This window comes from Otolemur garnettii, unplaced genomic scaffold (genome assembly GCF_000181295.1).
Source record: "Otolemur garnettii isolate 467f Iridium unplaced genomic scaffold, OtoGar3 scaffold00123, whole genome shotgun sequence".
NCBI classification, from domain to species: domain Eukaryota; kingdom Metazoa; phylum Chordata; class Mammalia; order Primates; family Galagidae; genus Otolemur; species Otolemur garnettii.
In genome coordinates this window covers 882,364-905,497 of record NW_003852518.1, presented here as the reverse complement: position 1 = coordinate 905,497, position 23,134 = coordinate 882,364, and the positions used below count along the sequence as shown (strand labels likewise).

General features: G+C 48.3%; 1 protein-coding gene across 3 annotated transcripts in view; it reads right to left on the bottom strand.

Moving 5' to 3' along the window:
* GRB10 (growth factor receptor bound protein 10) overlaps positions 1-23,134 on the bottom strand; it is a 178,469-nt gene that overhangs the window by 6,303 nt on the left and 149,032 nt on the right. For all 3 annotated transcript variants that reach the window (XM_023517875.1, XM_003797733.3, XM_023517876.1), the window contains 9 exons: positions 17,897-18,012; positions 16,916-16,984; positions 15,150-15,287; positions 13,826-13,936; positions 12,306-12,404; positions 5,648-5,725; positions 4,640-4,756; positions 3,765-3,831; positions 3,452-3,539 (listed from right to left, as the gene is read on the bottom strand). In XM_023517875.1, the coding sequence (XP_023373643.1) occupies positions 3,452-3,539; positions 3,765-3,831; positions 4,640-4,756; positions 5,648-5,725; positions 12,306-12,404; positions 13,826-13,936; positions 15,150-15,287; positions 16,916-16,984; positions 17,897-18,012 (883 nt within the window). The remainder of the gene's footprint in view (positions 1-3,451; positions 3,540-3,764; positions 3,832-4,639; positions 4,757-5,647; positions 5,726-12,305; positions 12,405-13,825; positions 13,937-15,149; positions 15,288-16,915; positions 16,985-17,896; positions 18,013-23,134) is intronic.

Sequence of the window (23,134 nt, the reverse complement as noted above, 5' to 3'; positions counted from 1 at the left end):
GGAATAGATTAGAAAAATGGGCTAAAAGTATAAACAAACTGTTTGGGATCGCCAAAAGAGAAGAAAATGCGAACAGCCCTAAGCACACGGGAAGACTCGGCCCGCAGAGCTCAGCTGTGCTGCTGGGGGTGCTGCTGGGGAGAGGCTCTAGGAACCGTCCTGATTGCTGACTTCTGGCAGGACGACTGCAGGGCACAGACCCTGCCGAGGGAAGTCTGGCTGTACTTCACCACAGCATGTCAGCCTTCCCCTCAAACCCACACTCCCACTGGGCAGACTCACCGGCAGAGTTATGAATGACGCAGCACTGTCTGTCATGACATGCCTGGCAACAAGCCACAGGCCCTGCAATGGAGATCGGCTGTAAAAACTGATGTTCTATCTACATAAAAGAACCTGGGTGTGGAAAAGAAACTGCAGTGGGCCGGTCCTCAGGACTCCGGTGGGGCAAGTCTGCACAGGGGCCGGTGTGCTGCCTTGGTTTAAGGAGAGACCGAATATAAAAACAAGTGTGATTTGCTTATATGTCTAAAATGACAGAAGCATCAACAAACAAGAGGAAACGTGGTCACAGATTGGGGTACAGAGGCAGAGTCGTTGACAGAGGAGGTGCCCAATTTTATAGGCTTGACTCAGAACCAGGGAAAAGCAGCACCTAACCACACAAAATAGTCAAATCCACTTACAAACACCAAAGAACCTGAGACAAAGCCTGACATGAAACAGTCTGGTGACAGAACCACAGAGAAGAAGTCACTTTAGCCACGGTCATTTAGGGCAACCTGCCTGGAATAATCTTTACAGATTAGAGGGACTGCAAAGAAATATCAATTCAGGCTCGGCGCCTATAGCTCAGCCGGCTAAGGCGCCAGCCACGTACACCTAAGGTGGCAGGTTCGAATCCCCAGCCCGGACCCGCCAAACAACAATGACGGCTGCAACCAAAAAATAGCCGGGCGTTGTGGCAGGCGCCTGTGGTCCCAGCTACTTGGGAGGCGGAGGCAGGAGACTCGCTTGAGCCCAGGAGTTGGAGGTTGCTGTGAGCTGTGATGCCACGGCACTCTACCCAGGGGGATAGCTTGAGGCTCTGTCTCAAAAAAAAAAAAAAAAAAAAGAAATATCAATTCAGGAGTCATATTGAATATAAGACACTAGATCTTCTCAGTGTGTGTCAGCATACACACTTATATAAATAAATTAAGTAATTATGTTAATGCCGTTAGTAACTGAGATCTTTAGAGTAACAGAAAAGAAATACAACAAAAGCAAAGAAATAAAAACCTTCTGATCTCAAAGTTGAATTAGCAACATCAATGTGAACCCCAAATATTTATTTTTTGGTTTAACAAAAGACCCGAACACGGCGGCCCCCAGATGCACCTGCCTCTAGAAAGAATCAGGGCTCCTACGAGAATGTGTCACTTGAGCCTAAGCTCCTTTGTCGCCTGTGAAATCAAACATTGTAGGTTTGAGGTCCAAAGAACTCAGGAACCAACTTGAAAGGCCATGGCCAGTGTGGGTCAAAGTGAGCATGAAGGAGAGAAAGAAATGTTGGCTGAAACCAGTCAAACCATAAAGTTCTAAGTTCAGAGTGAAAGCTTAAACAAAACCAACCAAACAAACCCAAAGATCCTTTGTCTGTCAGCAGTGGAAGAAGGCAGAACATAAGCCAACTCATCATTCTGAGAACTGACCTGTTTGTCACAGCAAAAATCAAGCATGTAGCTGCTTCTCCCAGAAAATGAAACATGTGATGGGGAAAGGACGTCAGCCCATAGAGGGAATCAGATGATGACAATTTGGGAACCCTAATGAAACATTAACCTGGGCAAGTGCCCCAAACGCTGCCGAAGGCATCAGGCAGACAGGGATGAGAGACTTTACTAGGGAAGGCTCAGGACCGCTGCGTTCAAACCTGGGCTCAACCCTAATGCGACTACGTAACTAAGCAGGGGAGGGGCACAGGGGCCACAGGGACCACAGCCAGAGCAAGTGTGCATTTAATCAGCTTCTGACCACCAGGAATAAGGGAGACAGGAATGTATCAAAAGAAACCACAAGCGTGTGATTAGCAAACAACTAAAAGATCAGGGAAAAAAGAAGAAAAGGGAGAGAGACTATTCTAGACTTCAGGACTGTCCTGATAAGGCAGATCCTAACTTTAATTTAATTTAAAGAACTTTCTGCATGACAACTGGGGAAATCTGCACATGGATTGGCTCTTAGATGACAGTAAGGAATTCTTGTCCTTATTTTTTAGAGACACCCATTGAAGTGTATTTTCCTGGTAAGATCTGTATAGCTGGGATTTCCTTTAAAATAGAAGGAAGACGAGGAGACCAAGGAGAAGGAAATGTGGGAAGAAGAAGAGATGAAAAAGACAAAAGGGTGGTTCTTTGTATTCAGCAGTTTCCAAGAACCTGTTTTTTGAGCAGAGCAATGTGGGGCAGCTCCCACGGGAAGGGCCAGCGCACCTCACTCACTCAGGGCTCCCCCTGGGAGCATAGAGAGCTGACCCCATAGTAGGGGCCCTCAAACTTTTTAAACAGGGGCCAGTTCACTGTCCCTCAGACTGTTGGAGGGCCGGACTGCGGGCCAGGATGAGTCAGCTGCTAAGCAGGACAGGCAGCAACAGCAAAAACACCCGGCGGGTGGGATAAATGTCCTAGGTGGGGCGCATGTGGCCCGTGGGCCGTAGTTCGAGGACCCCTGCCCTCAGTGTTGGCAGATGGTAACTGGACCCCATGTCCCTGCCTATATCCACCCCCTGGGCAGTCCCTTCTCAGATAAGCTGAGTGTGGCCTTGGGATCTGGTGTGGCCAATGGGACAGCAGCAAGCATGATGCAGCCAGAGACCTGGGAAGCCTACCAGCTCTGCACCAGGTCCGGCCTCTCATGCTGCTCCTAGAGCCCAGTGACACCCCGTTGTGAATGACTCCAGCCAACCTGCCCAGTCACCCTGTCACCAGTGCCGACAGCTTACACTGTCCACTGTCCACATGTGTGAAGCCACCCTGGACAGTCCAGCTGCAGCCAAGCAGGCCTGGGTGAGCAGGGCCACTCAGAAGCTGGCAGCTGAGACACATGGCAATACGGTTTGGGGCTGTCTGATAAAGTGCATGGATCTAAAGGCGCAGGAAGACATTTTTTTCTCTTCTTTGTCCACTGTCTTATGAAGGTGAAGCAACTAGCTTGTGTTCATCTGCTCAAGTTTCATCTCAAGAGTTAATTACGGACACCATCTAGACACATGTGGATTACAATCCTTTTCTGCCCCTTCGCTGGGCAAGCTCTGTACCCCACTTATGCTTCTAAGCCTGTGCTTTCTCCCCTTTAAAATGAGGATGAAACTACCGCCTCTGCCGCAAGGATGTCTTAGGCCTTAAACAGAATACAGCCTGGCACAATCAACCTTGGCAGACGCTGGCTCTCAGCAGCGCAGGCTCCTTACCCGTCCACAAGCCCTTGCTGTTTAATGATCCGGTGGGATTCCTCCCTGGAGATCCTCCCGTGAAACCAGTGCTGTGTCCTGTGGATCACTGTGGGGCAGGAGAAGGGGAAGGTGGGACAGTGGCACCCCTGCTGAAGGGGTCTCCCGGCAGCACAACCAATGTTCATGAACCTCAAGCCCCCACCCCTGGGCTGCCCCTTGCTGTTACACTCTGGGCACTTGGCCAACCTTGGGAAGCTGAGGGATGGTGGAGGGCTGGGAGCCGTTTGATTTTATTCAGGTAAAGGAACATCCGGAGCCAGGGCATGTTTACCTGTACTTAGGGTAGAAGGGTGGAGGGGACTTTGGCTACTTAGGATATTCATCCGTGTGCTTCGCTTCTGCAAGAGAAACCCCATGTTAATTCTGAGGACACAGACGGACACCCCAACCTCAGGGCAGGCTGGCTGGGCAGAGCTGCAGGCTCAGGGGAGGCTCTGCGTGCCTGAAGCCCATCCCGCCACTGAGAATGAAGAGCTTAGTATCCCGCTTGCTAGAAATCAAACCCATGATGTCCTGGTGTATATGTCCGGCCATCTCAGCACTGAAGGAGAGACACTTGCTTCTCACATCAAGATGCCAGGAACATCCTGATACCCCTTAGGATAAGCTGACAAATACATGAGCTTTTCTGTTTAACTCCAGCAGTTCTCAAGACATCGGTCTCTGGAACCCTGGTGCTTGGGGATGTTTTCCTTCCTCCCTATCCTCTGAAGTTAATGTGCTTTCCACACGGCCTTTATGTTTCATGAGAACTTGGGAGTTGGGTGAAATCTTCTTCCCATCTAGAGATTAAGAACTTGACCCTGGGGATGAAGGAACTGTCTGGGGCCTCAAAGCCCTTAGTGGTGGAGCCACGATGTGAATGCCTGGAGGCCTTGCAGGCCTGGGCTTGGTGGGCTCCACAGGAGATGGTGACAACTTATCACCAGAACAGCTCTACACACATGCTGAGGAAGGTAGAGCCTGGGGGACAAAGAGGCAGTGGGAATAGCTGGGTGAGGAACCCTGGAGATGCCTGCAGGTGAGTACTCTGAAGCCCCCAGGAGACAGCCCACACCTGCCCACTCGCAGAGCCACTCTCCGGGAGAAGGCCAAGCCTTGGGGCGAGCACCTCGTCTACCAGGGACCTCTCCCAGGCGACCTTACCCTCCAAGCGTGGCCCTCCTCCAGGGCTGCGCTCTGGGCTTCAGCAGGATTCTCTATCACGCGCCCTGTTTGCCCAGAGAAGTCCATTGCCACAAGGGAGTTCTCAGAGACGCTGCGCTGGAAAGGAAGGACCACAAGGTCTTCAGATGTGGGGAAGTAAGTCACTGCAGGATGATGGGACATCTTAGCATGAAATAATCAGAGAGAACGTCCCATCGGGCCACCTCTGCACTCCTGACATTTCAGGTTGAAAATTCCTTTTTTGAGGTGGGAAATTCAGTGGCCTTTGAGATAAAAATGACTTTGGTCTTTCTTAATAAGAATAAAGATCATTCCACGTCTTCTCTGAGCATTCAAAGAAGGCACCACGGCCACCAAGTGCCAGGAGGACAGAGGCCATATGGCCTCCCCCAGAAAGCAGACAGAAATGCCAGGAAAAGCCTGGTCCTCAAAAGTCACCCCTCAGCTGTGTGAGTTCAGGGGACATGTGGACTTTCTGTGGTGTCATCTGACATCTTGCAATAGCAAACCTTGCAGGACCTTTAAGATCGTATTTTAAGAGGGAAAAGTGTTTCTGCCCCCTTGGGAAGTGAGGGACATGTGGGAGCACAAGAGGGGTGACTATCATCTCTAGGTTCTCACCAGGGGATGACTGGAACCTACAGGCCAGCAGCACTGCTGAGTCCCACGGCTCAAAGAAATGAAAGCCAGAGGCAGGGGAGGCTCTGACCAGAGCTGAGACTTGCTGCTGACATTTCCCCGTGCTTAAAGACAGCCATGAGCGAAACAACCCCCCAGGGGTACAGTATTCAAGGATGGGACAAGGATGGTGCAGAAGCTTGCTCCCCACAGTCACACTGCTGGGGACATACCGGCTCCCCTGAAATGTGCACGCTCTTTCTGGAGCTTCTCTTGGCCATCCCGTGTGAAATGAGACATTTCATTAACACATGAGGACACAGCAGCTGGAAAAGACACTGGAGTCTGGAAGGTGCTGGCTTTACTTACCACTGGTGTGGAGAACGGGGCCAGCAAGGCCTTCCTCTGCTGAGGGATTCGATAGTTCTGGTAAAGGAGCATCCCGTACTGTGGGGGAGACCAGAGTTAGTCAGTAGCCCAGGAGCCCCAACATGCAGCACGTGCCGTGCCGTGCCAGAGCTATGCTGAGCACACAACAGACGACAACACCGTGTAACCTCTGAGATGAAAAGGTTGTAGCCTACAGTACAAAGGATACTTGAATGAGGTCAGGGACACTGCCCCCTCCAAAGTCGAAAATCTGAGTATAACTTGTGACTCCCCCAAACCTTAACTCAGAAGTTTACTGTTGACTGGAAGCCTTACCAATAATAGAAAGAGGCAATTAGCAGATATTTGTATGTTGTATGTATTACATACCATATTCTTACAACAAAGGGAGGTAGAGAACAGAAAATGGCATCAAGAAGGTCACAAAGAAGAGAAAACACCTTCACAGTACTGTATTTACCTGTACCACAAGTTTACATAGTTTGTTTATGAGATGAATCATCTGTCTGATACGGGGTGGGGGCAGACATCCAATCTACACTACATGTCAAACAGTTCCAAGTTTTTCTTGTAATGTTGTGCCTGTTCTCTGCTTCTTGGAAGAACTTCCAGCATCACCAGTGGCACGTCCTGTGGGTCCCACAGGTTACCCAAGAACCTTGTGAGACCACATCTTACTACAATACGCATTTGCTGAAGAGACCAAGCAGAGATAACTAGGGTCACACAGCATTTTAAGTGGATGCCTGCAGCACTTGAGCTCATCACAATAGCAGGAGGTGGCTACAGAATCATGATAGTAGCGCAGAATACGCTGCAGTTAATATGCGCAGTTACACTTTAATACTAACTATATCCTTACTTTTATCTTGATTACAGGTGGCGCCATGTGTGGTCTGTTAAGAGTCTGCATGCTAAGTTTTGATAAATTCTAACATTTTATAATATGTTTGCATATATTTTATGATAATAAATGATACAGACTAGTGTAAAATAGACTAGTATCTGCATATATTTTATGCATTCGTGATGTATGTTTCTCTTTATTTTTTAATATTTCTATCCTAATAGTTTGTGAAATTTTATAAATTGTTGCACATGTCAAAAAATTTTTTTAATACAGTAGAAACTCTTGTTAGGTGACCATCTAAGGGACTGTAACTAACTGGTCAACATAAGGCTCTAGGCCTAATTTATAAAAATTAGGTCAACTGAAGGAGGTCGTCAATGAAGGGATGTGGTCAATCGTGGAGGTTCTATTGTATATTTTTTGGAGAAAAGATGCTTGTACACATGGACTCCCACAGTTCAGAGCTGTGCTGTTCAAGGGTAAAGTATGGATCCAGTATGGTGCCCATCTCAGTTCTGTGGCTACTACTGCCCCACAGGAGGTAAGAGCTGACTGGTTTCGAAATAAGCAGGGCAGGGCAGTGACGGATATATATAATAGTTATATCAAGAACAAGTATGCCATTGAGTGCTACTGTGGGTGACATACTATTCTAAGTACTTTGTGTTATTACTTTACTCCTCTCCATTTTTTCAGCTATGTAATATAATTATTGCCTTTTTACAGAGAACAGCATCGAAGCATACAGGAATGAAACAAGTTGCCCAAAGTCAGGATTCAGGATCCACATGTGTGCAGCCTGCTCCAAAACAGTGCTCTCCCAACCACCAGGCTGCTGCCTAATCAGCTTAGAAGCCTTGCTTTGTTCAGCCCGGCAATAAGGACTAAGGGCTCTGCAAAGCTTCATCCCCATGCAACATCCCAACCTGAGGAAATTCTCTTGAGTTTCCTACTCAAACCACTGAGAAAAGAAAAAAAAAGTCAGAAACAAAAAAACCAAGTTGTCAAGTCAGCTGCACCTTCCTCCTGACCTTCCTTCATGGGATGTGCGCTCCATCCCACCTCGTATACACTCATTTCTAAATTAAATTCGCATAGTATATATTCATTTCTAAATTAAAGATATTTGGAACATGATGAAGAGTCTAACATTGGTACAGCAGCACTCCCATGAGAGAAGAAGTGTGGGAATGAGTCGGAAAAAATATGTGAAGAGATAATGGCCAAGAATTTTCCAAAACTGACAAAAAGGCATCCAGCTTCAGATTCAAGGGTAAATAAACCCACACCTAGGCATACCACTGCTAAAAAAACAGAGATAAAGAAAATGTCAAAAAGCAACCAGAAAAAAAGGACCATTTTCCAAGAAGCAAGTGGAAGACAGCTGATATTTTTACATAAATGATAAGATCCAGAGTACAACGGAATGGGAGAGAAAGCAGAAGAGAATAACTGCTGACTGGCACCCATGACCATGTAACTGCTGACTGGCACCCATGACCATGGAAGAGTCTCTTCAACCATGAAGGTAAAACCAAAGTTGAGACTATTTCTTAGGCCAATATGAATAAAATTGCTAAGATGAGTCCTTCTAGGTCCAGAGAGAAGAATGCCCGTCAGAAAGTGGGACAGTTGCTAGACTGTAGGAGATTTTTATAGGTCAAGATGCATGCTGTATGTTACCCTAGACATTTTTCAGGGTAAACCCTAGAAAATAGTAAATTGAAGATGTGGAGGGAGAACGTCAATCATACTGGTTGAGTTTCCCCTGCCACCTCCCAGGGTGGATGCAGCTTTTCTCTTTTGTACGTCAGCGGTGCCGAGTGGAGCAGCTGCCTGCCCTTCCCCTCAGATGGCTGCTTTGCTGAGCATCTAATTTAATCACTTTTAAAACCCACATCATATAAAACCAAAGCAAACACGCCTATGGAATCTTGCATGATAATGTAAGACCTCCACCTTCTTGAGGGATAATTACTGTAGAAGTCTAAGAATGTTCTAGAAGACAGAGGGAGGAGGAAAGGAAGTAATAAATAATTGTTGAAGAGTTTTACTGCTCCTGGAACAGCCTGTATAGTGTCTAAGAAATCACTTAACAAAGGATGTGATAGAAAGGAACAAGGCACAAAAGGTTACCTGCGGCACCATCTTAGAAGAGCGTCTTTCTCTAAAGCCGTGTGCACCAATGCTAGGCTTTGACCCACGATGTAGGTCAGAGCTGTAAGATTTTTTTATGTTTTTAAAGAAAGTATAACTGTAGGTACTTAAAGATATAAGAAGGTCCTAGTCTAATCCCGTCCCAAATATCCCCAGGATTTTACTGTGATCAAATTTCCATTTCAATACCGCTGATGCTGATTCTTCATCCACTGCACAGAAATGATAACTGGACAGAGCTAGGAATGGGCAGGTGGGGAAGACAATTCTTTACAATTCAATATTCAGGGTCTCTATATTGCTAACTGTCACAAAACAGGCCCTCTCATGTGTGTCCTCCACTTCCTGTAGATGGGAACACAAAAATCTGATCTGATCCACTTTGGGGGCTCAAGAGTGTCTGAGAGGCTAAAGCTGACAGGGACCCCTCCCCACTTACTGCAGACAAGATCTTCATGTCAACCATGAAAACACATAACCCAAAGTTTCTTTAGTCTGTGCTGGTGAGATGTCATGAAGGCCTGGGAATCAGACTGTTTGAGGGGGATCTTACGGCATCTTTAGTCCAACTGGTTGTCTCTGGCAGTGACATCCAGCAGATGAGGCAGACACAGTAACAAGCCAGGAAAGCCCAAAGCCAGAGATGCAAGTTTCAGCTGATTCCCATGTTCACCCAATTCAGTTTTCCAGAGGATCTATTATGTTCCGAGTGCTAACCAGTCCTTATTCCCAGAGAGGACGCTGGAGGGGAGCCAAGATGCCACCCAGACCCATGAACCACAGCGAACCAGGGAAATTCCTGCCGAGGCGGGTCCAGCCCCAGCCCCTCCATGGCTCCTGCCTCCTCATTGAGGAGGCCAAGACCGACCATGGACTTGAGTTGACAGTCACATCCAAAAAGGGCCTGGGGGAAGTAGCAGGGACAGGAAACGGATTTCATGTTCCCTGACAGCTTCAAAAGGCACAAGTCCCTGAAGTCCACACCTCATTCTGGAGGCCCTGTGGGACGCAGGGTGGGGAGGTCACCATGGATCAGCAGCTCCCTGTTATGGCTCCCCTCCTTGTCAGACCAAGACAGTCTGACAAAGGGCAGGCCGGGAGGAGAGGGACTGGGATGTCAGAATGAATGGTAGCTGCAGACAGGAGAGGCCTGGTCATGGCAACAGACCTGGGCCAGAACTAGCTGGGACAGAAATGTGCAAGTCAACTTTTTCATTCCACTGTCCCCAAAGCCTGTCCCTGTCATGTGCCTGTTAGGTCCAGGCCCCCACCCTCCTAGAAGAATGGCACTAGCATGTCTCCTTAATGTCTTTAAGTCTAGGGATCGCTGATGCAAAGTGCTCTCTGCAAAGTGGCCAGGGCAACAGCACCATGTTTAGAATCAGATCTGTAGCTTCCCAGTGGTCTCAAGGAGGACAGCCAAGTGTGATAGTTAGAAGAGCTTGCCTGCATCCTGAATGCTGGGGCTCTAAGCCTGGCTGCATTGCATTCCAGCAATCACACACAGTTCTGTCGCCTGTACAGTGAGGATGACTACAGCATTCATGTCCCTGAGCTGTTGTGGGAGTAAAGTGATAACGAGCTGCTGGCCCACAGTCAATGCTCAAGACATGTTGACAACATCACAGAACACCTTATCCTGAACAGGATCGTCACCAGTCAGGATCGTCACCAGTCAGGATCGTCACCAGTCAGGATCGTCACCAGCCGCTCTGCACACACCCTCACCTCTGGCTAGTTACGGCACAAGAGGAGTGACACCTGCTCTTTCTCACAAATTAATGGTTAAGAACTGGCCACCAAGGGTGGCGCCTGTGGCTCAGTGGGTAGGGTGCCAGCCCCATATACTGTGGGTGGCAGGTTCGAACCCGGCCCTGGCCAAACTGCAACAAAAAATAGCTAGGTGTTGTGGCAGGCGCCTGTAGTCCCAGCTACTTGGGAGGCTGAGGCAAGAGAATCACCTAAGCCCAGGAGTTAGAGGCTGTGAGCTGTGATGCCACAGCACTCTACCAAGGGCGATAAAGTGAGTCTCTGTCTCTAAAAAAAAAAAAAGAACCAGTCACCAGGCCCAAACTAATAAAATCTATAGCTTCGAGAGTGACCTACCTCATTCCTCTTATTTCCTTTCCTGCCACTTCCAAAATAGATGATTCATTTGCAGATAAAAAAGCAAAATCAGACATAAAATGTCAGAAGCTTCTCTCTGGCCGCTGCCCTGTGGGCACAGCTGTCTCTTGTCCCCTCTCACACAGCAGCCCTGGGCACACCACAAACACAAACCTCCCAATCCTCCCCAGCAAATGTGGAGTGCTCTCTCTACACTGCTTCACTCTTTGCTTTGAATTGTTAATTTTTTTGCAACAGAACACAAAAGCAACCCCATTCCTCTCAACCAACATCCTGTTACAAGTTGAATCAGTTCTCACTGATGACAGAGCTAAAGCTGGCTGGTAAAGGTGTCCACAATGTATACTAACTCATTCTGACATCAACATTTCCATTTCTGTATGAGTTAGTAAAATTTTGATTCTAATACTTCTTTAATAGTGGAAAAAATAAAACCACATAAGGTTGAGAGAGAGAAGCAGGAAGCTGACGGTGCAGCTGCTGCTCTGTGGTACTATGAAGCGTTTTGAGCCGTGTCCCCTTTGACTCTTCTGTCCCCTTATCTAACTTCACCTTGACCCTCTCTATCAGCTAAAAGGCCACTGTAGTTCCACAAAGGTTGGGAACTTCTATAGAGGTCCCCAGACCACTGCACACGTGGGGCACAGCTGACTAAATTAATGACTCCTCCAGAGGCCCCTGGATGTCAGCCAAGTTGACGGCAATCCCTAACTTGCAGCCCACATGGACTTTACAGACACAAGTAATTCTAGACACGTGGGACACTGTATGTGTACAGAGGAGCACTGTATGGGATACCCGGGGACAGGCACTGTACTATGACATTCTTAGTGTCACCAAACGATTACAGGGATGAGCTCATGACACCTCTCTGAGTGTGCTGTCTGGGCAGAATCCCAAATGGGGCTCCTGAAATAGATTTCTTTTAGAACCTCCCCTCGGGAGACGCCATCTCCCCTGAAGGGCTGCAGTGAGCCGTGCAATTCACTTTATTTCCCCTGTGCCCTTGGCTTTGTGGGTAGCTGAGAGTCTGCTCAGCCAGGAAACAGGGAACCTCCTCACAAACTATTTCCTTTCTTGCCTGGTTTTCCATCCTATTCCTCTAACCCAGTGGTTCTCAACCAGGGGCCACAATTCCCCGTCCCTGCGTCCCAGGGGACACTTGGCAAGGTTTAGAGACATTTTTGTTGTCTCAGCAGGTTAAGGGGTGCTGTTGGCATCTAGAGAGCAGAGACCAGGGACATTTTGGAACATCCTACTGTGGCCAAGATGGTCCCAGCCCCCACATGTCAGTGGAGCTGAGGTTGGAAAACCTGGCTCTACCCTGCTTACTCTGAAGCCCTCGTCAGAAACTCCTGAGGTCTTATTAGAAAGCTATGTACTACACTTGATAAATAAAATACTGTGACAGGACCTTGGAAAAGTTACGAGCATCCCCCTGCCAGAGCAGACCCCCGCTGCAGCTGGTTCTGCAGGCAGCACGGCCCTGCTGGGTGGCCGTACCTTGAGGAGCCGGAACGCTGTTATCCAGCACACACGGCTCTGCTCGTCCTCCGCGCACAGCAGCCTCAGCTCTTTAGCTTCATTCCGAACTTTGTTTGGCTAAAGGAGGTAAAAGAGTCAAATCAGTGCAACGGTGGGTCAGAAACACTCCTGTGTCAGGGTGGGGCTCACGGCACACAGCCAGGGGTGACAGGCTGGATGCCACCCACACGAGGGGCTCAGCGGACCCATGAGGGGGCAGCTGGACACGGGGCTCCTGGCCAGGCTGAGGGGGGCAGTCCCCACGTCATGTCTGAGCTGCCCAAACAAAGGTCCTCACGTGGGAAGTGCAGAGAGTGGGAGTGGGAGATGGAGGCCCGAGGCGGGGCTCCCAGTGAGGAGGGGCAGCTGCAGGGACAAACTGGCCTGGGCCTCCTCCAGGACCCTGGCCCCAGACTCAAGGACAGCGTGGAGAGTGATGCTGCCCCAACTCTCTAGCTCAGGAATCTGGAGGGGCTACGGGACACAAGTGATCACCCCAGCCAGGCTCAGCAGGCACTGCCAGCAGGACTGGTCTGCAGAGAGACATGAACACAGCTGGTTCAGCAGTGGATAGGGTCGGGGGGGCGCCGGCTGCCAGGCCCCCTCTCGAGCTCCACCTGAGAGGCTGCCTCTGGCCTTGGCCTGGTTTGAAGTAGATCTTATTGCTAACAACCAAAAGAGCTTCCTGAGTGAGGTATAAGTGACTATAGGATGGAATCTTCTTCCTGTTACCCTCAGGACGGGGCTGGCGTAGAAGTCAGCCCACAGGGTGAACTCCAGGAACAACCACTCACCGGCTGTCCGGTGGGGGCTGCGAGGCCAACTTAGCTCCTACCCCACAGGTTTCTACAAAGACTAAATAGGTGAATGACGCAAAACCCTCAGCCAGCATCTCGTGCAGTACGTATGCAGGAAATGTCACCCACCACATGGTTGCCAATATCACCACAACCAGGGAAGAAGGGCGGGCCTGGGCCATAGGTGTGTGCATGGGTCTGTATGTATGTGTGTGGGTGTGTGTGCACACGCGTGTACATGCCATCTCACACATGCATGCAGAGCAGGGGTGTCCTGAAATGCATATTAAATATAAAAACACTAACGAAAACTAAGGAGCAAAAAGAAAAAAAAAAAAAAGGTCCGAGGACAAATTTTGTGGCATTTGACACCATAGGTAAGCAAAATAATCCTCACAAAATCAGGGCCACAGGCTGGACGCCCAAGAGATCACAGGACAGCATTGTGATGCTCTGAATCTAACTGCCCACGCCCAGAAGCCCACACAGACGGCATCAGCCCACTCAGTACCATGGAGGCACCAGGGACAGGCTGGAGGTCCTCCCCTAATCAGCTTCCTCCTTCCACTACTACTCCTGGCTAAATAAGCCTACTCCACAAGCCCTAAGACACCAAACCCACTAGTGTCACTCGTCACCCGTCTGCTTTTCTCCCAGCTCCCAAGTGCCTTTGGCCAGCGGCGCACAGCTCTGGGTCCACACCTTTATGCACAGCCCATGGTCGGTGGGAGCGCTGTACTGCTTACGGCCAGCGATCAGCGAGAAGACGTTGCTGTCCTCCAGGTCAGCCAGCAGCTGCAGGTGCCTGGGTTCCTATGAAAACACCAGCCAGGCTTAAGAAAAGAGAACAGGTCTCGGGCACAGCCAAGAGCAAATGTTTTCACACGTGTTGGTCGAAAGAGGGCAGCTGGAAGAGGTCCGATCCTGCTGACATTTTAGAGGTTAGAACCACAGTGTGAAACACTGTTAAATTAAAACCAAACCCACCCAGCTCTCACTCAGAAAGCCCTCCTCCTAAATCCTTGGACACTGCTGAGATGTATTTGCCACTTCTACCCCATGACCAAATAAGGTAAAAACCAGGAAAAATTTGCAACCCAAGGGTCAAGGTGCACGCCTTCAACAGCAGGTCCGCCCTGGGTGTGCTGTGTGTCCAGTCTTGGGGTTTCACATCAGTGGCTCGTCCCACCCTCTCGCACTTCATCTCTCTCTCCTAGTTCTGTTTCCTGCTCCAGGCCCCCAATCCTCCTGGCTTTTCATATGTGTGTATGGTGACTAGGCCACAGAGCAGAGCTATGAGGCCAAGATGTCACCCTGCCCTGCCTCAGGTCAAAGCCCCTCTCTGAAGATAATGGCCCTGCCCCTCTCTCTGGCTTGTGTGGAAGGTGCTGACTTCCAGAGCCATACTCAGTGCCTGGGGCCCACCAGCTCCTTGCTCTTCTCTGCCGGCAAGAACAGGTGAGCCCACAGCTCTTAAAGGTAAATGCTTGGCCAAGGCTGGCAGGGCAGGGCTCCCACACAGTGTGTGCACAGGACAGTCACAGCAGGAGAGCAGGGAAGAGTGTGAGAGGCCGAATGAGGCCCCGTCTGAGCCCATGACACCACCAGCTCTCTTCTGATGTTTGCAGCTACTTTCTGTCTCTCAAGCAACAGTGCAATTTATTCCATAAAGTACCTACAATAATACAAGTTAATTCGGCATTATAAATGGCTAGCTTGGATCCCAAATTATGAGGACTAAATCTGTCTCTGACGGGACTGAACAGACAAGAGAGGCCACTCCCAACCCACAGTGGGCCCAGTGGGGAAGTGGGAGGGTGCTGCCTGCAGTGTCCTTTAGTTATGAGGTCAGCTGGCAGACCAGTGATGCTAATCTCAGTTGTTGCACAGCTAGTTTAAGAGTAAGTTATCACAAGCTTGGAGGAGTTGAGGCTTTTAAAATGAAACCCAAGTTCACTCTGCACACTCCCAGCCCAGCGTGGCTGGACCAGCAGCAGAGCTGGTGCAGGTGGGTGTCACAACTCACCTTTGAAGTCCCCTTTGTGGAGCAATAAAGGCCTGATCTGCGCAAACACACGTACAACTTTTTCCATGATTTCTTCCCCAGCTCTTTCACATGCAAAAATCCTTGAATTTCAGGACAACTACTAGAGTTGAGAAAATTCTGTGGAAGAGCAAATTTTAAAAAATCAGACAATGCTAACCCAAAATAATTAAGGTGAGTAAGTTCTTAGCATCGCTGACATTTTCTGAATTATTAGAAGACTTAATAATTCAGGTCTAACCAAGAATTTTACCCTTTCAAAAGTCTTGAAACTCCATCTAACTTGGTGTTACACAGAACTTAATTAGTACTGAAACACACACAAGCAAATGGGCCTCACACTAGTGAAACACAAAGTTATTAATTCCTGTGGACAGACAGCACATTGAAGGACTCTTCCCCTTATTCTAGCTTCTCATAAAATAGCCAATCTGATCTTCAGAGTGAGGCCAAGAGCAGCTGATGTGGGGTGCTGTGAACTGAGACTGAGCACCCAGAGACTATTTTTACCAGGTCACCCCCAATAAAAGGGTGTGTGAAAGACGTCACCTGTCTGCACACTTGGTACCTGGGATGCCAACGACACCCTCGTCCCAGTTAAATCCTCACAGAGGCAGCCTTAACAGCAAGGCTTTACTGGAAAAAAACATGCTTTTATAGGGGAGAGAGCAAGGTCATGGAACAGAGTCAAGGAGATAGCATTGCAGATCCTGTCCAGAGGGGAAAGAGCTCCTACCCCACAGTGGGGACAGGCTAGCTGAACAGAGAGCCCTGGTGCACCTAGGTCTAGTTCTTCCAGAGCCCCAGGGATCATGCACACCCTTCTAAGGCCCATGAATCTTCTCAAAGTCAAGGCAATGGCAAAGAATGTGCCATCTCACTGTGCCCCGTCCAGTGATGGCAGCTGAGTGTCGATAAACGCGGAAGAGACAAATGCCACGGTTGGGGCTTCTGAAGACACCAGCAGGGCAGAGCTCCGAAGCGCTTACCTTTTAGATGGTGAAAGAAATCTGGAGACAACGAAGCAGGGAAAAAGGGCTTATGGGCAGAATTTTGCAGGAACTAAACTGTAGTAGTTTCTCTTACATCTGATGACACCTGGATGCTGTTGATTGCTTTAGGGAGTGGTTTGTTCTGCCCCGGAGCAAGCACACCTAGGGTGCACCTGTAACACTCCCCTCCCCCATCCATGAGCCTGAGGAGGAGCAGGTGTCGGCACTGAGCATGGCAGCTCTGCCGGCCCCACCAATGGAAGGGACACTGGGGAAAGACCAGGCTTCCCTAGAAAGATAGCCTCACTGAACATGGGTTTCCTTATTTTCAATGTATGATAAGGCATGTTACAAAGGACGTCCCAATAACTCAATCACTTTTTACTATGGAGTAGACTCAGCACTTCTGCAGAGATTCCCAAACAGCTAGCCAGTGGCCTGCCCAGGGAGCCATGCCTGGGGAGCTAGAAGCCTGGAGACCAGGGCTTCTGTCTCTGACACTGGTGACAGCGTCACTCTGGGCTTCAGAGCCACAGCAGCACACCCAGCACAGTGCTGGGTTCATGTTGCAGGACCTGCTCCGTGCACTTTCCTGAGGGAACTGTTACCTCTGGTTACTCCCACTCCAGCAGGAACCGAGCTGGAGGTGGGATTAGGACACAACCTCTTCAGGTTTCTGCAACGCTGCCATGTCAGCTCCAAGGGGACTTCCACCCAGAAAGTCTATTTTGACAGGAGTCTATTTTTGCCCAGTACCTGCAAAAGCTGAGTTTGACTGCCATTTGACTGTTGGCACCAAGTAACCATCTGTTCTGGGAAGAAATTCTAAAGAAATGGGGAAAAACAAATATGTTAAAGATGAACTTCAAAGTGGAGAAAAGCACACCTACAGATACGTCAGTGTTCACCCCACTCCCACAATCACGCACAACTGTACTTTAAGTGACAGTCCTTTCGGGTCCCTCATCACACAGTGGAAACACCTACCTAAATGCTGCATCCAAGTTTGAACATCTATCATGTTTACTAGGGAACTTGGGTCTCACAGCATGTACTATGGCGCAGAGGGAGCCAGAGCACCATTCAGGGGACACTAAAAGGTGGGCACGGTCAGGCACAAAAGCCTTTTCTGTTGTATTACCCAAAAGTTCTCAAATTTCTTACTTTTGGGGAAAAAAAGAAAGAAGTTAAATGAGCAGAGCCATAGGTGGACCTGGCCATCTCTGCAGGTAACACTGCTGTGTGCTGTGACACAGGATAAGGGTAAGTGCTCTGGAGGCCACGGGGAGAGAGAAGGAAGGGCTGACTTAGCAGGCTGGCAAGGCACCAGTCAGTCACACTGACTCGTCTGCTGATTCTTCCACATTTAAACACACAATTGTATTGGCCATTTGCAAAGAATAATGATTTTTTTCCTTCTGCTGAACATTTGATCAATTTCATCCAGTCTGCCTGAGAACTCTCAAAGTAACTGGAAAGGGCCTGCCTCTGCCTGCTCTCCTGACTTAGAGACCAAGCCCTTTCCATGCTCACTATCTGAAGAAGAAGATTACTGCCTTTAACCAGTCCAAAGGACATTTGGTTAAGTACCAGAGATTAGGTTAACAGCAAATACTCTGTAAACAGCAACTCTGATTTTTATATACCACTTCATAAATCTCAGTCTGATATCATTAAAGCCAAGTGTAAATGTCAAGATTTTAAGAGTCTCAAACCCTGAACCAAGAGGTGACTCACCATAGGATTTTTAAAAAACTCATACTTCGCGTAATTCTTCCTGAATAAGAACTTGCTTTCACTCGCCATGGTGCTCTCCACCTGGACCACCAGCTCGTGGTCTTCCAAGCACCTTTCTGCAGGAGCAAAGGAGCACACGTGAGACCCGCAGGCGGGGACTGCAAGGCAGCCCAACAGCCACGTCGAAGCCTGGCTGACTTGGTGTTTTAAATGCGGGGAACGAAGACCAGGTCGGGACTAAACTAAAGGTTGGCCCCTCTCTACGGCACTGTGCGATTAGGAGGCACTAAAATTCACAGCATCACCAAGTCAGGCTGAGACTTACAGACTTCCTTTGAATGTGGTTTCTAAAAAATGTTAAGACAGTTAACAAAAACTGTTAGCAAATACATTGCCCTTAAATTAAGGCATTTCAACTCTTGTAAGGAAAAACTGTGATAACTGAGAAAATTGCCAAAGATGAAGAAAGGAGGCCGGCCTGGTAAGATGCAGTGGGGGGAGAGGGCACGGAGGTGCAACGTGACGGAAGCTTTTTCATTAAATGACACTTGGTCACCTGAATCTGTGTGGGGGAATGGAATGGGAGGGAGGCAGCTGATGTGTCATAGAGACCGTAAGTGCAAACATGCTCATCCTTCCCTCTGAAGCCGGCACTGACCACACCATAGAGGAGTTCTCACTGACAGGGTCACACCTGACAGCAGAGGAGAAAACACATTCCATAATGTGAGACTCGTGTGTGTGTGTGTGTGCAGGTGCACCCCTGCTCCTCCCCCCACTTCAGGGCATCATTTTTAGAATCATTATTATCCTAGAAAAGTTATTTATCTTCATAATAGCCAGATCATGGAAGAAGCCCAAGTGCTCATTGATCCACGAATGGATCAATAAACTGTGGTATATGTATACCATGGAATACTATGCAGCCATAAAGAAAGATGGAGACTTTATCTCCTTCATGTTTACATGGATGGAGCTGGAAAATATTCTTCTTAGCAAAGTATCTCAAGAATGGAAGAAAAAATATCCAATGTACACAGCCCTATTATGAAACTAATTTATAGCTTTCATATGAAAGCTATAACCTAATTATAGCCTAGGAATATGGGGGTGGGGGGTGGGTAGAGGAAGGGTGATTGGAAAGATCACCTCTATGGTTTATCTTACAAGGGTACAAGTGAATCTTTCTAAGAGTAGAATATAAACATCTTAACACAATAACTAAGAAAATGACATAATGGCTATGTTAGCCAATTTTATAAAAATATTTCAAATTGCATATGAAAACACCACACTGTACCCCACGATTGCATCAATGTACACAACTATCATTTAATAAAAAAAATAAGAAAAGTTATTTCTCTTGTTATGGAAACACTTGGGTTCTACACTGAGCATAGAACTCTGCACACTCCAGAGCTACATGTGCTTGGAGAAGCTGCTCTGCTCTGCTCTGATGGGGGTGATCCCCTTCCCAGGGGTACCTCTGGAGAAACTGTCCCGACAGTGGGTTGGTGGCCCCAAGAAACCTGCCATATTAAGTAACCAGGTAAACAAGAGGGGCACACCTACGGCAGGATGGTGGGGGCACAGATGCAGAATGGTACAGACAAAGACGCTAGGGAACCAACGCCCAGGCAGTGTGCATGCCCCCACCTCCTGTCACGCAACCAGAAGGGGGTCTCTAGAAAAGTCTCCTCTTGAAAGGAAGGGATAAAGTTTACTGCAAAAGCATTTCTGATTCAAAGCAGCCTCAGAATGCATAGAAAGCCTTTCTGTCTATAAAAGACGATTGTGGCCATGGGTGCTCATCTCAGACAGGCCGCAGTGGTGCATAGAAACAGATTCTGGACCTGAACTGTCCAGCTTTGGTGTTGGTTTTTCAAGGAAAGGATCCTTTGATTAAAACATATTTAAAGTCAGACTTTGTGAAGAAAAGGAATTTTCTCCCCAAGGCTGCCAGAAAGTTCACACCTGGCATCGCTGCAGACCTGGAACCATTCCCATTTGTTCCTGCCTCAGGAGAGAATTTTGCTAGCAACACGTGAACCAAAACACAGAACTTATGTTTCTCCACGACAGAAAAAGAAAGAAGCTGTGTACAACCTGAGTGTGCAGCTAAAGTCGTTATGTTTGCTCTCAAAACATAAAGCAGGCTCCAGGTCATTCATTTAAAATGGATTTTCCAGGAGGAAAACAAATCAATGACTTCTGTTGAGATTTTTATTTAGAGAAAAATTTCTTTCTGTAGTTACAGAAAAAAATAACCAGCAAAAAATCGAATCCCAAATCAATAGCCCAATAGCCCGCTGATCGTAGATTTACAGAAATAAAAATTTTTAACAGGCAAAATAAGGAGAAATGTCAGAAGGAAATGGCAGCTACCTAAGCAAGGGCAAGATGTCTTCTTTCAAAAGTAAAAAGGTATTTATTTTGTCTCCAAAGAATGATGAAAAGAGCCAAATGGACCCCTGAGGGAGCTGCCTGTCCTAAGGGGCCCCTCTCAAGCACCGGAAGCTCCAGTCCTGCACACACCTCCTACCTCCCTGTCCCTGAGCCTCCCTGGAAAATACCTTGGGACAGATGTGCCCCCTGGAGGTGCCGTTGGTTCAGACCCAGGTGGGCAGGTGAGGGTGTGGTGGCCTGGCAAAGGGCACTCTGGGGATGTAGGGTAACCAATGGATCACACCAATCTGCCTGTGTGTCCCGAAAGGAGCGACCTCTGTGACCCCAGTCACTGAGGTGCCTGCAGTGGGGCCTTGGACCCCGAGAGGTGGGTCCCAAGACAAAACCTAGTCAATCCCTTTCTCACTCACAGCAAGTCAGGACACTAAACAGACTGACAGGTGAGCTCCTGCCCCAGAATCTGAGAGCTCGGGGCGGGAATGAACGTCCCCCGGACACCAGCATCCCAGTGATTAGCAGTCTGCAAGACATCAGGACAAAGCTCTCTGTCCAGTTTTCATTTTCCCTTTAAAGGTGAACACTTGGGGGGGGGGGTCATACTGAACAATCACTTCACTATCTGTGGGTCTAAGTAAAACTGGAATGTTGCTTTTCATTGTTAATATTCCAAAAGTCATTTTTATACAAATGGAAAAGGCCAGAATTCCTTGAAGAACTTCTGTGTTTTTTGAATTTCTGAAACTCAGTCTGGCATCGACACCATTAATTGCTCTACTTTACAAGAAAAATACTGAAATATCAGACAAATCAAAAAAGAGAAACATAACTTCTCGGCCTTAACACACGCTGTGAACATGTGATTCCACAGCAGCTGCCCAGGCTGCCCGGCGGGGCAGGGGAGGGGCTGCAGAAGAGCCACCGCCTGGAGCCGAGGGGCTGCGCCACTGGCCTGACCTCACTGCCTGGCCTGACCTCACTGCCTGGCCTGACCTCACTGCCTGGCCTGACCTCACTGCTGCCCTCGGGCTGGCTGCAGACCAGCCTTTGCCACACCAGCCCATCCTCACTCAGCTCACACCCCAGGGTAAAAGAAAGGGATTTCCCAGGCTAGGCGATCAGGAGAAGGTAAGGAGAGATGGAAATCACTTGGCATGTGGACGAGCCTTGTAGCGGCCTTCTGTCTATCTGCAGACTCTAGATTTGGTGCTTTTCAGGAGTAAGGACAGGGAGTGAGAGACAGGATGCAGGTGTCTCCTCTCACAAGAGAGGAGAGCACCTCCTAAGGGCTACCTCGGGAACTGCCCTCACCTTTTTCTAAAGCATCTCTCCTTTCTGGGTGTGGAAAAGGTTTCATATCATTCAGGGTCTAATATTTTTGCTGCTGAGATCAGTAAGCAGGTTGAGTATCCCTTACCCTAAATGCCTGGGGACCAGAAGTGTTTTGAATTTGCAGTTGTTTGAATTTTGAAATATTTACATTCCACTTACTGGTTGAGCATCCCAAATCCAAAAATCTCAAATTTGAAATGTTCCAATGAGCGTTTCCTTTTAGCATAAAGTTTTGGACCTCAAAATGTTTTAGACTCTGGAACGTTTAAAATTTTGGGTTTGTGGATTTATGCTCTGAAATCTCAATTTCAGAGGCTGTATACAGATTAAAACCATGTCAGAATCAGTAGCCTCACACACTCCCCAGGGGTTTGTCTGGGCTATGATTCACCCTGGTACCTGCCCGATGGACCGGCAAGCATGGACATACCAAGCACTGGTATGTCTCCCGTCCCTGGGAGAACACCCAGCACCTAACTCCCCAAGAAATGTACTTTCTACAGAGAGACAGCATTGCCTGGGGAGGTGGGGACAGGGTGGCTCTGACCCAAGGGCAGGTGTGCCTCAGAAGGGCCCAGGGACTCCCCTAGGACATCACTTAGGACAGGTAAGAATCCCCCAGAGGCTCATGGCTCTCTAGTCTCATTCCAGAGGTTTCCTGCTGAGACACTGAGGGGCTTTGCCAGGCACCCCTACACGCCCATGCTTTCCTGCTAGTGGGCTTCTGAGGGCTGGTTACAACTGAATCACTTCAGGTTAGTATTTCTGGCTAAACAGCAACTTAACAGATTTTTTTTTCTTTTACAAAATTAAGTGATAGGCTTGGGTCACAAACAGAACACACAGGGACATCACAGGACTGGGAATGTAGAAGCTGCGTCCATAGTGGAATGGGGGCCGCAGGGGGTAGGGTGCTGGCCTTATAGGACTGTGAGACTTGGTGGCTCTAAAACCTTACAAAACTGCCACAAAACCTAGATAAGGGGAAAGTGTGTTCCCTTGATGATAATGAGAAAGAAACGAGTGGAAAGAAAACCAAGAAAGATGTTCCAAAGGATCCCACAAATCTCTGAGTCTCGGCTGTGGGAGAGTCACTCAATTTCCTCTTGTCGACCAAAAACCAAAATTTGAGCCAAATGTTTTTTTATTTTTCAGTCATTTTACTTGTTCCCCTTTCTTTTGTTCCTATTTTTTAATTTGCTTTTAAAACAAAGTAGCCTTGCCATTAGTGTGTGTTAAGTTAATCTGTACATGAGCAAAAAACCAAGATGTACGAATCGCACATCCCTGAGATCACTGAGTGCACACACGTAAGAAGGTGTACAAATCACACATCTCTGAGATCACTGAGTGCACACAAGTAAGGTGTACAAATCGCACATCCCTGAGATCACTGAGTGCACACACGTAAGAAGGTGTACAAATCGCACATCCCTGAGATCACTGAGTGCACACAAGTAAGGTGTACGAATCGCACATCCCTGAGATCACTGAGTGCACACA